Source organism: Plasmodium falciparum (genome assembly GCF_000002765.6).
Source record: "Plasmodium falciparum 3D7 genome assembly, chromosome: 13".
Classification (NCBI taxonomy): Eukaryota; Apicomplexa; class Aconoidasida; order Haemosporida; family Plasmodiidae; genus Plasmodium; species Plasmodium falciparum.
Genome location: NC_004331.3, coordinates 1877635 through 1895000, shown reverse-complemented (window position 1 = coordinate 1895000; position 17366 = coordinate 1877635). Strand labels below are relative to the sequence as shown.

Here is a 17366-nt window from a genome sequence, read left to right as displayed (position 1 = left end):
CATTGTAAATGACAAATATTCCCGAAACGCCCTTATAAATTATGATGAAAAGGATTGTATACATAATAAATTAGGGTCATCTTTTCTTAAAAATTACACATTTTATTATTTGAAAAATGTAATAAAGAATAACATAATATAAAATAATACATAGGATATTAATATATATGTATATATTATAATAATGTGGTGTAAAAATATATATGTCTTCATTTCTTTATTGCAAAACACATGGAAACTATTCTGTTTTTAATATATGTACATTTTAATTAATATGTTATATATATATATATATAAAACAAATAATATTATTTTTAATTTTTTTTTTTTTTTTTTTTTTTTTGTCCCCTTTCCTTGCCTTAGAATGTATTAAATAAAGACAGTTTTGATTTGGCATTACAAAACTACAAACATTTTTTCGAAAATAATAAGACCTTATGTATCCTTTCAATTTTAAATGTTTTAATCATTTTATTTCCCCTCTTTTTATATCTTATATTTTCTATTGTTATCATTCTTCCCGTGAGAAATATAAAAAAAGAATAAAATGAAAAGGAAAATGTATACATAAAATTATGTACTATTTTATGTTATTTAATACATCCATATTATTAAAACAATGAGAAAAAATAAAACTTTTTTTTTTATATTTTATATATATATATATATATATATATATTTTTTTTTATTTTATTTACTTTTTTATTAGGTTTTCTTTTTATTATGTTCACTATTTTTTTGTATGCTTCCTTTGATATACCCACTAATTAAGGTGAAACAAAAACATTATTCATAACAACACTTATATATATATATATATATATTTTCATATTTATTTATTTTTCATATCACTTGTTTATTTTTTTTTTGTTTTATAGGATAAGATTCAAATAAAGATAAAGGAAGAAATAATTTTTTGTACAAGTATAACAGCAGGATCATTCTTTTTTTTCATTTCTATATTATTTATATATTTAATACCTTTTATTAATTTCTTTTTATATCCTTTTAATGCTATATTTATGCCTCTTGTTTCGACCCTAATATTACCCATAATCGTAAGAACATATTAAAATGTAATATATATATAATATATATATTATATATTTATCATTTTTTTTTTTTTTTTTTTTTTTTTCTTAGTTATTTATAAATATCTTAGCATGTGTCATTTATTTATTTCAATACACAGAGGTAACATCATAATATATGGATATACAAATGAAAAAAACATGAAACTTTTTATTTTCCAAAAGGATAAATTTTTATTCACAAAATATCTATATATATAAATATATTTATATATATTTTGTTTATAGGTATTTTTGAGCATGAAGTGTACAACAAAGAATGTTTTTAGAAATGTCTTATTAAAAATGTCTTATTAAATATGTTCTATTATAATTTTTTTTTCATTTTAATATACCCAAAATAGTACTAAAAAAAATATAAAACATATATATTTATTTATATATCAAATGTCTTTATTTATTAATATATTCGAACATTATTATTTAAGAATTTATAAAACACTTATTAAAAGGAACAAAACGTATTATTTCATTTTTTTTTTTTTTTAATAATTATGGGGATATTATAAATATTTTTACATATAAGACCATATATAAATACAAAAAAAAAAAAAAAAAAAAAAAAAAAAAAAAAAAAACTTTCATCTTTTTTAAATACTAATTTTGTATAATATATTTTACTATTTTTTTTTTCAACATATATATATATATACATAAATATGTATGTATTTATCTTAAGCCAAACCTCTTTATATTTATGCTCAAAGAAAAGTACATAAATAAAAGTATATTATTTAAATATATAATTATATATATATATATATATACACATACATATAAATTATATATATTTTGTAAATAATACGTGAATAAATGTATTATTTCCTTTTGATGAAAAAAAAAAAAAAAAAAAAAAAAAAAAAAAAAAACTAAAATCTTAATTATATATAATTAATTTTTTTAAACATTTCCATTTTATATCATTATTTATAAAATATATATATAATATATATATATTTATATATATGATTAATTTTAAAACCTACAATTATAATAATATTTTATATTTATAATTATACAATAATTAATTTTATAAAAAAATATATAATATATATTATATATATATATATATATATATTTTTTTTTTTTACAAAATATTTACATTAATAATGTTATTACAAAAGTCTTGTTTCTAATAATATTTATTTTATATATAAATATTCCATTTTTTATAATTTAACATTTATATGTTTTTATAAAATAGTTATTTTCTTGTGTTAATTCGTAATTAATAAATTATTATACCACTTTTGTTAGCTTATTACATATATTATTATATATATAAATATTTATTACATTATATTATTATACATTTATATATTATTAGATAATTTTTTTATAACTAATTATTTTACGTATAATTAAACTATTTTGTTTGTTTTGGTAAAAATATATATATATATATATATTATAATTATTCCTTTTTAATAATCCATATATCTTTAAAAATAACTATTTATTTATATATCATTTTTTAATTATTATTTAAAAATTTCGTTTTTTTCCACCTTTCTCATCTTTATTAAATATATATAAAAATATATAAAAAATATATATATCCTCCTTTTTTTTTTTTTTTTTTTTTTGATCCTTGATATATTATTTCTACGAGCTGAATATGTAGCTTAACAAAATTGTTTTTCTAAAGATACCTATGAGAAGAGAAAAAAAAAATTATTTGATATAATAATTTATATATAAGTTAAATAAAATAATTAAAAAATATATAATATTATTTATATTTCCTATGTTTTTGTTATGTTTTTTTAAACATAGTTATATATAATTAAAACCAAATTGGTAAATATTAAATATAATAGCATCATATAGATATATATTATATATAATATATATATATATATCATATAATATTTATGTAAATATTAATGGTATATGTAATTTTGTGATGCTTGTTTCTAATCTTTAAATCTTTCTCCTTAAAGGGAAGAAAAAAAAAGAAATTTTGTTATTATGCATATAATATATATATATTAAAATATATAAAATATGATATATTATTATAATCATATCACCATATTATCATAAAAAGAAGTATTTATAACATTTATTATTATAAATATGCCTTTATTATATATATATATTAAACATCTTATATATATATTAAGGTTCTCTTTGATACCTATTTTGAAGAATATATATATATATATATAATAAAAATATATTATTTAAAAAGTATGTACAAATTTATTATATAATTAATAACATATAATAAAATAATAATATAATATAACATAATATATATATACATATATATATATATATAGTATAAATTATATAAACTTATTTTAAAATATGTTATATATATATAATATTATATTGTATATATATATATTATATATATATATTATATTATAATAATATTATTATATATAATATATTTTTTTTTTTTTTTTTTTTTTTTTTTTTTTTTCTTTTTTTCTTTTTTCTTTTTGACTCTTTTCCATATATATATATATATATATATTTATTTAATAAATATATTTTGTAAAATTTAAAGAATATATATATATTAATATTATGTATATATATTATATAATTAATATAGTAAATAAATAAATATACATATAAATATAATATTATATATATAATATTTTTAGGTATTTATAAAATATATATATATATATATATATATATTTATATATATGTGCTGTTTACATATATATTAATAGGTTAATATATATATATATTTATTTATATTTATATGAATATATAAATATATTATATATTTATTTTGTTTATTTATCTATTATTATTTTATAAAGTAAAAATGAGTACCGGTAAAGAGTCATCTAAAGCTTATGCTGATATAGAATCCAGGGGTGATTATAAGGACGATGGAAAGAAAGGATCTACATTAAGCAGTAAACAACATTTCATGTTATCTTTAACCTTTATATTAATAGGTTTAAGTTCTTTGAATGTATGGAATACAGCCTTAGGATTAAATATAAATTTTAAATATAATACCTTTCAGATTACAGGTTTAGTATGTTCCTCAATTGTAGCTTTATTTGTTGAGATTCCCAAAATAATGTTACCATTTCTTTTGGGTGGTTTATCAATTTTATGTGCAGGTTTTCAAATATCTCACAGTTTTTTTACAGATACACAATTTGATACATATTGTTTAGTAGCTTTTATTGTTATTGGTGTAGTGGCAGGATTAGCTCAAACCATTGCATTTAATATAGGATCAACCATGGAAGATAATATGGGTGGTTATATGTCAGCAGGTATTGGTATATCAGGAGTATTTATTTTTGTTATTAATTTATTACTTGATCAATTCGTATCTCCCGAAAAACATTATGGTGTTAATAAAGCAAAGTTATTATATTTATATATAATCTGTGAACTTTGTTTAATATTAGCTATAGTATTTTGTGTATGTAATTTAGATTTAACAAACAAGAATAATAAAAAAGATGAAGAAAATAAAGAAAACAATGCCACATTATCTTATATGGAATTATTTAAAGATAGTTACAAAGCTATATTAACTATGTTTCTTGTAAACTGGTTAACTTTACAATTATTTCCAGGTGTTGGACACAAAAAATGGCAAGAAAGTCATAATATCTCCGATTATAATGTTACCATTATTGTTGGTATGTTTCAAGTTTTTGATTTTCTCAGTAGATATCCACCAAATCTTACACATATTAAAATCTTTAAAAATTTTACTTTCTCTTTAAATAAATTATTGGTTGCCAATTCATTGAGATTATTATTCATTCCATGGTTTATTTTAAATGCATGTGTTGATCATCCATTTTTCAAAAACATTGTACAACAATGTGTATGTATGGCTATGTTAGCTTTTACAAATGGTTGGTTTAATACTGTACCATTCCTTGTATTTGTTAAAGAATTAAAAAAAGCCAAGAAAAAGAAAGAAATCGAAATTATATCCACATTCTTAGTTATTGCTATGTTTGTTGGATTATTCTGTGGTATATGGACTACATACATTTATAACTTATTCAATATAGTTTTACCAAAGCCAGATTTACCACCCATCGATGTAACACAATAAATAAATAAAAATTGAAGAGAAATAATGAATAATATATATATATATATATATTTACATATATATATTTATTTATTTATATATTTATTCATTTTTACATTTATAAGTATTATGTAAATTTCGTATATATCTCCTCAATTTTCTTAAAATAAATTTAAAAAAAAAAAAAAAAAAAAAAAAAAAAAAAAAAAAAAATTTATATATATAAATGTGTGTACATATCATTTATATGTTGTATTAAAATTTTTAAAAACTTTTACCATTTTAAAAAAATAAAAAAAAAATAAATACAAGTTATAAAACTTAATATATAAATATATATATATATATATATATTTATATATTTATATGTATTATTTATTTTTGATGAGGTTCCTCTATATTTTATACCAAGGCTTTCTTATTAGATAAAAAAAAAATAATATTTTTTTCTTAAATTATAACATAAGCAATTGTTATATCTTATTTTTTAATTTTTTTATTTTTTCATTTTTAACTGTTCAACGTTACATTAAAATTATCTTAAGACATTGACCATAAAATTAGTATTCGAAAAAGAAAATTTACATTTTTTTTTATACACATGTAAAGTGGTTTAAAATATATACATACATATATTATGTGTATGTATATATTAATAACTTCTTTTTTTTTTTTTTAATAATTACTATTCATATAAGTGTTTACCTTTGATTACTTAATCATACATATAAATAGTATTACATATATAAGCATAATATATATTTTATTAATGTTATATTAAATTTTATCAATATTAGTATCTTAAATTTTGGTTATCCCTCTATATGTCTCTATATATACATATATATATATATATATATATATTTTATTTTTCTCAATTTTTAAAAGCCACAAAAAAATGAAATTGAAATTCATATATACCTATATGTATATATTAAAAAGGGGTCATATATTAAATAATTTAAAACATAAAAAATAAATAAAAAAATGATAGGTATATATAAATGTGTTATCCATATGAATGCAAAATTATAAGAATTAACAACAAAAAAAAAAAAATATATATATATATATATAGAGAGAGAGAGAGGGAATAAAATATGATATGATAAAATAATTACATGTCAAATAAGGATTATATATATAATTGCTTGTAGCATGACTACATAAAATGACACACACAAACTTTAAAATTTACTTAATAATGAAGAGCAAATAAAAAATGGGGTAATAATGGTATTATTAATATAAAATAAATAAAATATTATCTTAATTTATAGGAAAAAAAATATATAAATATATATATGTGTGCATATATTTATACATAGGTACATATATATATATATATATATATATATATTTTTTTTTTTTTTTTTTTTTTTTTTTTTTTTTTGTAATTATGTATATGAGAGCTGATCGGGGTTATTTAAATAATAGTGAATATTTTTATCTAAGACATCAATTCTATTATATATTTCTTGATATATATATTTCATAATGTCTATATAATTTCTTATAATTTCATTTTTTTGTTTTACACCTGAAGCTACTAATGACATATCTTTTTCCATTTTAGCTCTTAAGGATGGATCTGTTAAATCAATACCTATATCCTTAAATTTTTTATAAGATTGTACTAAGGCTATACCTAAATTGGTAGGTATAAAAAGAGACTTTGAATTTTTTATAACATAATTTCTTTTTTGTATATTTTCTATATGCTCATGCATAGTTGCATCTGTTCCTATACTAAATTTGTCCATTAATGTAAGCAAATTTGATTCTGATAAATATTTAGGTGGTTGTGTTATACCTTCTTCTATTAATAAAGATGTGGGATAAAATTCATCATCAACTTGAAATGAAGGTATAATTTTATCATTCCATTTTTCATATGTATATATTTCTAAATAATTTTTTTCTTTTATTTTTAATCCTTTACAAAAAAATTGTTCTTCTTGTATTTTGGCTGTTACTTTTGTATTATATCCTATAGCATCATTACTACATACTGCTAAAAAATGTTTACATATAAATTCATATAATTTCCATTCTTTTTCTTCTACTTTTAATGACTTGTTCATATTTTTTACAGGATGTATAGGTGGATGAGCTTTATCATTCATTTTCCCTTTTCTTGGTTTCTGATATTTATGTTCTTCACACAATTTGTTAGCATACCAACCAAAATTGTCATTTTTTCTCAATTCATTTATAATCTTGTGTAGATTCATGCTATCTGGAAAATAATTGGTTTCTGTTCTAGGGTAACTAATATAACCCTTGTTATATAATTTTTCAGCTAACATCATACATTCTTTTGAAGATATTTTAAAATATATGGAAACGAGTTTTGTCATTTGTAATGTGTTTAATGGATATGGTTTATATTTCCTTGTCTCACTTTCATAAACATTTGTTATTTTACAAAGTGGATTTTTTAATAATTCTTCGTATATAAGTATTACGGCTAAATGATCAAATAATCTTATTCTAGACCATGTAAAATCTACAACATTATTATGTTTATTCTTTTTATTATTATTATTTATTTTGTTTTTTTTTTTTTTTTTCTTCTTTTTAGTTGAATTTTTTTTTTTCTTTTTTTTTTTTGTTTTTTTTTTTTTTTTTTTTTTCTTTTCATCACCATAATAATCATCAGTCTCATCACTATAATTATTACTATCATCATTATTAGTATAATAACTATCACTTTCGTCGCTGTCACTATCCATTTGTTCATCGTCATGATCATCATAATTATTTTCATCATCCATAGGATTTATTTCATCATTATTATACACATATTTCATTTTAATACTCCAATAATATTCATTCTTAAAATTTTTTATATCTAAATATCTATTAACTACAAAACCTAGGGTAGGAAATTGACAAGGCCCATAGCTAATAATACTGGTTTCATGTTTTACTAATTCAATATATCTAATGGTCATAAAACGTGTAAAAATAGAACCCATTCTTAAATCGATTTCTCTTCTTACATCAACGCTATATGCTAAATTCTTATTAGGTTCTTTTAAATTATTAATTGCATGTATTATATCCTTTTCAGTAACAGCTGAAAACTGAGCTCTATGAATTATTAATTTTCTATTTGTAATCCTACAGGCATTTATCACTTCAAAACATATATGTTCCCCTTCTCTATCACAATCTAACCATAAAATCAACATATTACATTCTTTAGAATATTTTTTTAAATTATTTTCAATATTCTTTTTATCCTTTTCAACATATACTGTTATTTCAGCATCAAATAATTCTTGTGGGTCTGTATTATGCCAGTTTTTATAGCGGTCATCAAATTTTTGATCTGTCAAATGACCAGTGACAGATGTCACATACATATACCATATGTCATTCTTTATCTTATAATCAAATGTAAAAACAGGATTATATTTACTACAACTCTTAATCTTATTAGGTCTACCTTTGCTTAAAATTTCGGCAATGGAAGAGGCTACAGATGGTTTCTCAGCCACATTCAACACTTTCAGTCGTGCCATATACAAAAAAATAATAAAAATAAAATGAACAAAAAAAAAAAAATATATATATATATATAATCAATTCATGAAATAGTTAATTCGAACCATAAGGAACGACACACAAAGATAAATAAATAAATAACTACATATATATGTCATACGTTATATGGTAAATGTTATATGTTATATATAATATATCATATTTCATTTTTGTATATAATTTATTTCCTTCACATTTTTACCATATAAATCGAAGGATATATCTAATATTTTATTACAAAATTTCTTCCATTTTTATTACACACATAAATATGAAATCGTAAAATCAAAAATGTATAAATACAAAAATATTAATAAAATTAATACACATATATATATAATATATATATGAATAATATTGATTTATTATATCGAAACAAAAACAAAATGCATTTCTAATATTTTATTTATTTAAAATGTGCATAAAAAAAATATATATATTATATATATATATATATATATATATAAACATTAAAAAGAAATATATATGTATTGTATCATTATATTTTCTATATATTACATACATATATGAACACCCTTTTAAAAAAAAATATTCCATGTTTTTATATATTTTTGGTTTAAATATGAAAAAAAATAAAAGATTATTATACTTTAAAAATTTTGTATATTTTTTAAATACCTTTATTTTATTTTATTTTATTTGTTTATTTATTTATTATTATTTTTATTTTTTTTTTTTTTCTCCATCCAAAGCATATTATGTTTAACAAAATATTTTTTAATTACTTATCCTTAAAAAGTATATACAATATATATATATATTTATTTATTTAAAATTTTCTTATATTTTTATTTATTAATATTAAAATTATATGCGATTAGGATTAACAAATATAACACAATTGAATCATATAACAATACTATTTCTTCTATATTTAATAATTATAAATGTGTTATTTTTACATACTCTGGATAGGATAATATAATAAAGGGTATATTTAATATTTAAAATAAACATATATATATATATATATATATATATTCAAAATGTGTGTATAATTTAAAATGTTCTTGTCTATTTCAAGAACATAAATTGGGTAATCATTTAATAATAATAATAAACATAATGTAAATATAATAAAAGAACGGTTCTTTTTTATTTTTTTATTTTTTTTTTTTTTTAAATAGCATCGTATGAAATATATTTATATACAATTTTTGTTTTTTGGTTAACATTTTTGATGAACAAATATAATATTTCTTATAGATTCACTTTTATGCTTCCAAAATATTAATAAATAACATTTGTTTCAATTTTAAAATTTTGAGTTATTTATTTCTTTTCTTTCATATTATATATATATATATATATATATTTTACTTTTATTTTATTTTTTTTCCTTTGTGTTAATCTAATGAACATTGAAAATAAACCTCAAATTATTGAGCATATAAATTATTGTCTTGATAATACTATATACGATCTGAAATGGGTACACGGCAAATCTAACATTATTGCCGTAGGAGAAATGCTAGATAAAAAAGGATATATACATATATATAATTTGGATAGAGGAAAATTTACATGTATATCTAAAACAAATTTAGATAAAGGCGTAAAAACAATAGCTCCTTTTTTCTCCTCAACGGGAACGTATACAATAGCATGTGGTATAATATATTTTTTTAAATAAATAAAACATGTTATATTTGTAATATTTTTTTATTCCATTATAAGTATAACAAATAAAAGGAAAACACATATATATATATATATATATATATATATATACATTTATTTACTATTGAAAAAATAGGTTCCTTTGATGGAAATATACTTCTTTATGATATAAATAACATGTCTGAAGAATACTACAAAATAAGAAAGCACACCAAATTAATAAACAAAATAGATTGCAAGAATTACAAAAATAATAATATTATAGTAAGTGCCAGTAGGGATGGTTCAGTCAAAATTTTCGACATAAGAACAAAACAAGAGGTACCATTAAAATATATAAATAAATAAATATATATATATATATATATTTAAGTATTTTTTTTTTTTTTTTTTTTTTTTTTTTTGTTTTGGAAGATTGATTTTCCTATATTATATTTTTCTTTGTAGGTAGTCAGTTTGGAACCACCCAAAAATTCTTCCTACATTCCTGATTGTTGGTGTGTGGAAACAGGTTAATTTAGATATAAATATTAATCTTTCAAAATTATTAAATATACATATATATATTATAATATATACTTATGAGATAACAATAACACATATATCAATGTGAATAATATAAGCATATTGATATATCATTTTCTAATCATTTTTATTTTCCTCTTCTCTCAAGGAAATAATTATGTAGAACATAATGCTTACTCTAATATGGAGGAAGAGAATTTAAATATATGTGCTGGGTATGATAATGGGGATATCAAATTTTTTGATTTAAGAACAATGAGATTAGAACATGAAGTAAGATTAATAATAATAATAATAAATCATGTGAATATAAAATAGGAAAACGCCTATATTTTTCTAATATATAAAATATTATAATTTATTTTATATAATGTTCTATTTATTTTATTAACATATTAATTTTTTTTTTTTTTTTTTTTCTTTTTTTTGCATATACAGGTAAATGTAAACAATGGTGTTTGTGCTGTTAATTATGACAGAAAGGATACAAAAAAAAATAAATTAATTTGTTCAACTCTGGAGGGGAATATTTATATATTTAACTTGGATGTATATAATGAGGTCTCTGGGTATTCATATAGCAAGGACAAAATAATATCAGGTTGGTTAAAATGAAATAATAAAAAAAATATGTACAAAACAATATATATATATATATATATATATATTGTTCTTTCCCTTTTTTTGAAGGAACATGTTGGGGAACACCCTTTTTGCCTCAAAATCGTGACATTTTTGCTACCTTGGGAGGAGATGGAAATGTTACATAAATTAATATCAAAAAAAGAAAAAGAAAATTTGTTTTATATATAAATGCACATTGTTTGAAAAATATACATGTATACATATATGTGTATATATATTTTATGTATATATATTTTTATTTATTTTATATAATGCGATTAACTGAAATATTTTTTTTTTTTTTTTTTTTTTTTTTTTATCAAACTGCATCTTATTTTAGCTAGGTGTGTATAAATATGTATATCCCGAAAAAAATTCAATATTTGATGAAAAAATAGGATGTAAAAAAGGAATAGTGGGAGAATTAAATAAATTAAATGATCTGAACGTATCTACACAACCAATAATTTCCTTTGATTGGTGTAAAGACAAACTTGGTCTTTCTGTCATGGCTTCATTAGACCAGACTATTAAAATATATATTATTACTAAATTGAATTTATATTAATTTTTAAAAAATATCAAAAAAAAAGAAAAAAACAATATATATATATATTAATATATTATTTATAATATAATAACATTAACACGCTTAGATAATTATATTTAACAAGTGAATATATTTATATAATATAATGTTTATTAAAAAAACAAAAACAAAAGATATATAAATATTAACATATATATATATATATATATATATATATATATATATATATATATAATAAAGTGAGAAATTTTAAAATTGTTCTTAAAAACAAAAATGCACACATAATAAGCATATGTATAGTATATACAATATATATGTATATAATTACATTTTATGAAAATATTCAGTAATTTTTTTTTGGCTAACTTTTCCTCCATTTAATCTTAAAATATAAAAACGTAAATTGATTAAATTTTCATGAAGAGTTTCTTCTGTTATTGTGTCTTTTAAATTATTATAATTCATAAAATTTAATAAGACATCTATACAATTAATTAATAGGCTTTTATCAAATTGTATATTATTTATGTTGTTTATATTATTAACATTTGCCATAGTATTATTCAAATTATTTTTATTCGGTTCATTAAATTGATTTTGATCTTTATTTTCTATCATGGGGTTAACAAAATTACCGTTTTCATAAAAATTCCGCATATCTATCATTTCGTTATTATTTAAAATATTACTATTAAGTTGATTACTATTAATAATATTACTAAAAGGGTAAGTGGTATGTGAATTGTTGAGAGATTTATCATATGGTTCTTCATTTACTTGTACGTTTAATACATTTTGTGCTATATTTTTTGAATCGTTATATATTTTATTATATACATCATTATAAGTTTGATCGTATGTATAATTATATGATTGACTATATGCATAGTCATATATTCTATTATTATCATTATTACTATTATTATTACTATTATGATTATTGTTGTTATTATTATTATATACATTCAAATAACTCAGAGGGTAACATGATTGGTAGTTGTACTCATCTTGAAATAGTTTCCTTTTTTTCTTTTCATTATTATCATTATTATTCTCAAATATTAATGAACTTCTACTCATCCTTTGATATTTTTATATGAAATATGTTAAGCTACGAAAAACGCTTATGTTTAAAAATTTTTGTATATACATATACTTTTATAATGACTATATGATTTTTATGTGTGTATTTCAAATATAATTTCTTTATATATCTAAGTCTTTAAAAGAAGCGGCAATATATTTAAAATGCAATACAAAAAATTCAAAGTATTTATTATTATATATATATTTATAAATATATATGAAATTACATTTTTGTATATTAATTTTTAAATATATCGTTTATAATGCTTTTATATAATTTCTTAGTGCTTTCATTAATATATATATTTATATATAATAGCACAAAGAAAAAAATAAAAATAAATAAATATATATATATATATATAAGTAAATAAATATATAAATAATATATTTTTATATTTTAACATATTTATAAAGCATATTTCTTATAAACTCATTTATATTTTTAATTTCTTCTATTTTTTTTATTTTTTTTTTTTTTATACCAATAGACATAAAAATATAATCAATTGAAAAAATTAAATAAAATATATATATTCACTAAATATATACATATATATATATATATATATATATACTTTTATATGAATATTTTTTCCTAGATGATTACTTTATTTTTTCATTTTTAATTTTATGCATCCATAGTATATATATAAAATATATTTTTTATTTTTATAAAAACATTCCTAACACATTATGTGTATAACATTTTATGCATAAAAATATATATTTTTTTAATTAACATACGAAAAAAAAAAAATAATAATAATTGCATACACATAAATATTTGTGTTGTACAAATATATATATTTATATAATTTTTTTTTTTTTTTTTTATAATAATAATCTCGCAAAAAAAAAAAAAAAAAAAAAACGTTTAAGTACATATTTGTATATGCACACATAAATTTTTCCATTTCTTGCTTCAGTTATGTAGATACTATGATGAAATTCTTGTATAATATTTTGTATAAGAAAATAAAATGAAATAATAATAATAATAATAATAATAATAATACCAACTATTATGTAATGTTATAATACTACAATAAAGGTTCCTTTTTCTCCTATCCTATTCATTTTATGTTCCTACAAAAGATAAAAAAGTATTATTATTTTTACTTAAACTATACATAGGTTTTTTAAATCACGCACTTTTTTTATTACAATGATCGCAAAAATGAAAGGAGTTCTACATTAATGCAACTGTCCTTTTTTTTTTTTTTTTTTTTTTTTTTTTGAATTAAAAAAAATAAAATAAAATTGAGCCGTATGATTTATCATTTGTCCTTGTAAAAGTGAAAAAAATAAATACAAACATGTTTATATATATATATATATATATATATAAATGTGTGGTTTCATATTTATATAATCTTGACTGTTCATATTAACAAAGCCTATTTTATAACTTCTTGTATTCTCAACTAAAAAAATGATCAGTGTTTATTTACTCGGTCACAAAATATAAACATATATAAATACATACAATATATATATATATATATATATTTTTACATTTATATATTTCCTTTCTCTTTGGAAAGACAAGAGTGTGGGAGGGAAAAAATAATCGTACAAAGAAAAAAAAAAATTATATAACATAAATAAATATACATATATATATATATTTATTTATTGAGTTTATTTTTTTGTTTATTTTTTTATTTGTTTATTTATTTATTTATTTGTTTATTTTTAATGTGTATGGGAAGAATGATCAGCATTATAAATATAATATTATTCTATTTCTTCCTTTGGGTAAAAAAAAGTATTAGTGAACTATTAAGCTCAACACAATACGTATGTGATTTTTATTTTAATCCCCTGACTAATGTTAAGCCAACTGTAGTTGGGTCATCTGAAATATACGAAGAAGTTGGATGTACTATAAACAACCCTACGTTGGGTGACCATATAGTATTAATATGTCCTAAGAAAAATAATGGAGATTTTAGTAATATAGAAATAGTACCTACTAACTGTTTTGAATCTCATTTATATTCTGCTTATAAAAATGATTCCAGCGCATATCATTTAGAAAAATTAGATATCGATAAAAAGTATGCAATAAATTCATCGTTCAGTGATTTCTATTTAAAAATTTTAGTTATACCTAATGAATATAAAAGTCATAAAACTATATATTGTAGATGTGATAATAGTAAAACGGAAAAAAATATCCCAGGACAAGATAAAATATTAAAAGGAAAATTAGGATTAGTAAAAATAATTTTAAGAAACCAATATAATAATATAATAGAATTAGAAAAAACAAAACCTATTATACATAATAAGAAGGATACATATAAGTATGATATAAAATTAAAAGAAAGTGATATACTTATGTTTTATATGAAAGAAGAAACTATTGTAGAATCTGGAAATTGTGAAGAAATATTAAATACTAAAATAAATCTATTATCAAATAATAATGTGGTTATAAAAATGCCTTCCATATTTATAAATAATATTAATTGTATGCTTTCATCTCAAGATCAAAATAATGAAAAAAATTATATAAATCTAAAAGCTGACAAAACAAAACATATAGATGGGTGTGATTTTACGAAACCTAAAGGTAAAGGTATATACAAAAATGGATTCATAATAAATGATATACCAAATGAAGAAGAACGTATATGTACTGTTCATCTTTGGAATAAAAAAAATCAAACTATTGCAGGCATTAAATGTCCATATAAATTAATACCACCATATTGTTTTAAACATGTATTATATGAAAAAGAAATCGATTCGCAAAAGACATATAAAACATTTCTATTAAGTGATGTATTAGATACACCTAATATAGAATATTATGGAAATAATAAGGAAGGCATGTATATGTTAGCCTTACCAACAAAACCAGAAAAAACAAATAAAATTAGATGTATTTGTGAACAAGGTGGAAAAAAAGCAGTAATGGAATTACATATCGCATCTACATCTACAAAATATATTAGTATGTTTCTTATATTTTTTCTGATTGTAATTTTTTACATGTATGTTAGCATATGAATGAACTTGTAAATAAATAAAAAAAAAAAAAAAAAAAAAAAAAAAAAAAAAAGGATATATATATATATATATATATATATATATATAATTATAGTTGTATAGTTATTACATTTATTTTAATATTCATTTCTATATATTTATGGAGATAAATGTAAGGTAAATATACACAAACATATCATTTTTTAATTTTCTTTTTTTTGATTTAGTATATGGAATGTTTTCCAATACATTATATATAAATATATACAAAAATAATTCTATGTATACATTGAAATATATATTTATTCATTATATAATTTTTTTCTTTATTTTTATATTTTCATTATACATAACATAAACAAGACTTATCTTTTAAGTGAGTGTATAATACTATAAATATGTTGAAAAAAAAAAAGAAATAAAAAATAAACAGTGAAATGTTGATAACATGATAGTCATATTAATACGCATTTCGATGAAAAACAAATATGTAAGATAAATCATTTATTACTTTTCTTTTCCTCTTTATCAATAAATAAATATATACATATATTTATATATATATATATATCTTTAAAATAATATCAAATATAGTAATAGCTATATTTGTTTTCTATACAGCGTATAGGAATATATATACATATACTTTATATATATATTAGCTGTAAAAAAAAAAAAAAGGAAAAAACAAATACACACAAAAACGCATTATAAAGGGAACGTATAATCATCTTATGCACAAATAACATATATATATATATATATATATTTATATATATACATTTTGATGTTATAAATATTACGAGTTAGAAATTATAATTAAACTATTATACCAAAAACAAATTGATGAAAAATAAGAAAATTTATTTCTTATTATTTATTCGTGTTCAATATTTTTCATATTCAAATGCTATTACTAATTATATTAAATATAATAAATCCATTTTTATGTAAAGAAAATATGAAACATAAAAAATGAACATATAATATTAAAGCGTGTGTGAACTGAATAAAAATTAATAACATATATATAAGACATTAAATTATAATAATACATATAATATAGGTGTCTTATTAATAATATATATATATTATATATATATACCTACATTTATATTAATATTTTTTTTTATTTATAAGTACAAACCTATAAATATTTTCATGTACGCTAGTACAAAAAAGAAAAAAAAAACCGTCACTATATTTTACACTATAATCCACTTGTACAAAAAAAAAGGCTTATATGAAAAAATATACATCT

General features: G+C 18.4%; 6 protein-coding genes across 6 annotated transcripts in view; 4 read left to right on the top strand and 2 right to left on the bottom strand.

Moving 5' to 3' along the window:
• The window catches only part of PF3D7_1347300 (conserved Plasmodium membrane protein, unknown function), a gene marked incomplete at both ends in the record, with an annotated part of 1411 nt that extends 23 nt beyond the window's left edge, over nt 1–1388 (top strand). The window contains 6 exons of the mRNA XM_024473237.1: nt 1–118; nt 364–522; nt 710–772; nt 879–1058; nt 1144–1194; nt 1320–1388. The exon at nt 1–118 is cut by the window's left edge and continues 23 nt beyond it. Coding sequence (XP_024328921.1) covers nt 1–118; nt 364–522; nt 710–772; nt 879–1058; nt 1144–1194; nt 1320–1388 — 640 coding nt within the window. The remainder of the gene's footprint in view (nt 119–363; nt 523–709; nt 773–878; nt 1059–1143; nt 1195–1319) is intronic.
• Nucleotides 1389–3879: 2491 nt separating this feature from the next.
• Nucleotides 3880–5148, top strand: PF3D7_1347200 (nucleoside transporter 1; the record flags this gene model as incomplete). The annotated part of the gene is made up of 1 exon (XM_001350150.1): nt 3880–5148. One exon carries the CDS (start codon nt 3880–3882, stop codon nt 5146–5148), a length of 1269 nt encoding a protein of 422 aa, XP_001350186.1.
• A 1376-nt stretch (nt 5149–6524) lies between these two features.
• PF3D7_1347100 (DNA topoisomerase 3, putative) lies at nt 6525–8657 on the bottom strand (the record flags this gene model as incomplete). Its single annotated transcript, XM_001350149.1, has 1 exon — nt 6525–8657. One exon carries the CDS (start codon nt 8655–8657, stop codon nt 6525–6527), a length of 2133 nt encoding a protein of 710 aa, XP_001350185.1.
• Nucleotides 8658–10054: 1397 nt separating this feature from the next.
• PF3D7_1347000 (WD repeat-containing protein 92, putative) lies at nt 10055–12037 on the top strand (the record flags this gene model as incomplete). The annotated part of the gene is made up of 7 exons (XM_001350148.1): nt 10055–10310; nt 10457–10641; nt 10768–10831; nt 10994–11118; nt 11284–11446; nt 11536–11606; nt 11810–12037. The coding sequence occupies 7 exons, from the start codon at nt 10055–10057 to the stop codon at nt 12035–12037; spliced, it is 1092 nt and encodes a 363-aa protein (XP_001350184.1).
• Nucleotides 12038–12343: 306 nt separating this feature from the next.
• PF3D7_1346900 (conserved Plasmodium protein, unknown function) lies at nt 12344–13099 on the bottom strand (the record flags this gene model as incomplete). The annotated part of the gene is made up of 1 exon (XM_001350147.1): nt 12344–13099. The coding sequence occupies one exon, from the start codon at nt 13097–13099 to the stop codon at nt 12344–12346; it is 756 nt and encodes a 251-aa protein (XP_001350183.1).
• A 1707-nt stretch (nt 13100–14806) lies between these two features.
• Nucleotides 14807–16126, top strand: PF3D7_1346800 (6-cysteine protein; the record flags this gene model as incomplete). The annotated part of the gene is made up of 1 exon (XM_001350146.1): nt 14807–16126. One exon carries the CDS (start codon nt 14807–14809, stop codon nt 16124–16126), a length of 1320 nt encoding a protein of 439 aa, XP_001350182.1.
• Between the last annotated feature and the right edge of the window lie 1240 nt (nt 16127–17366).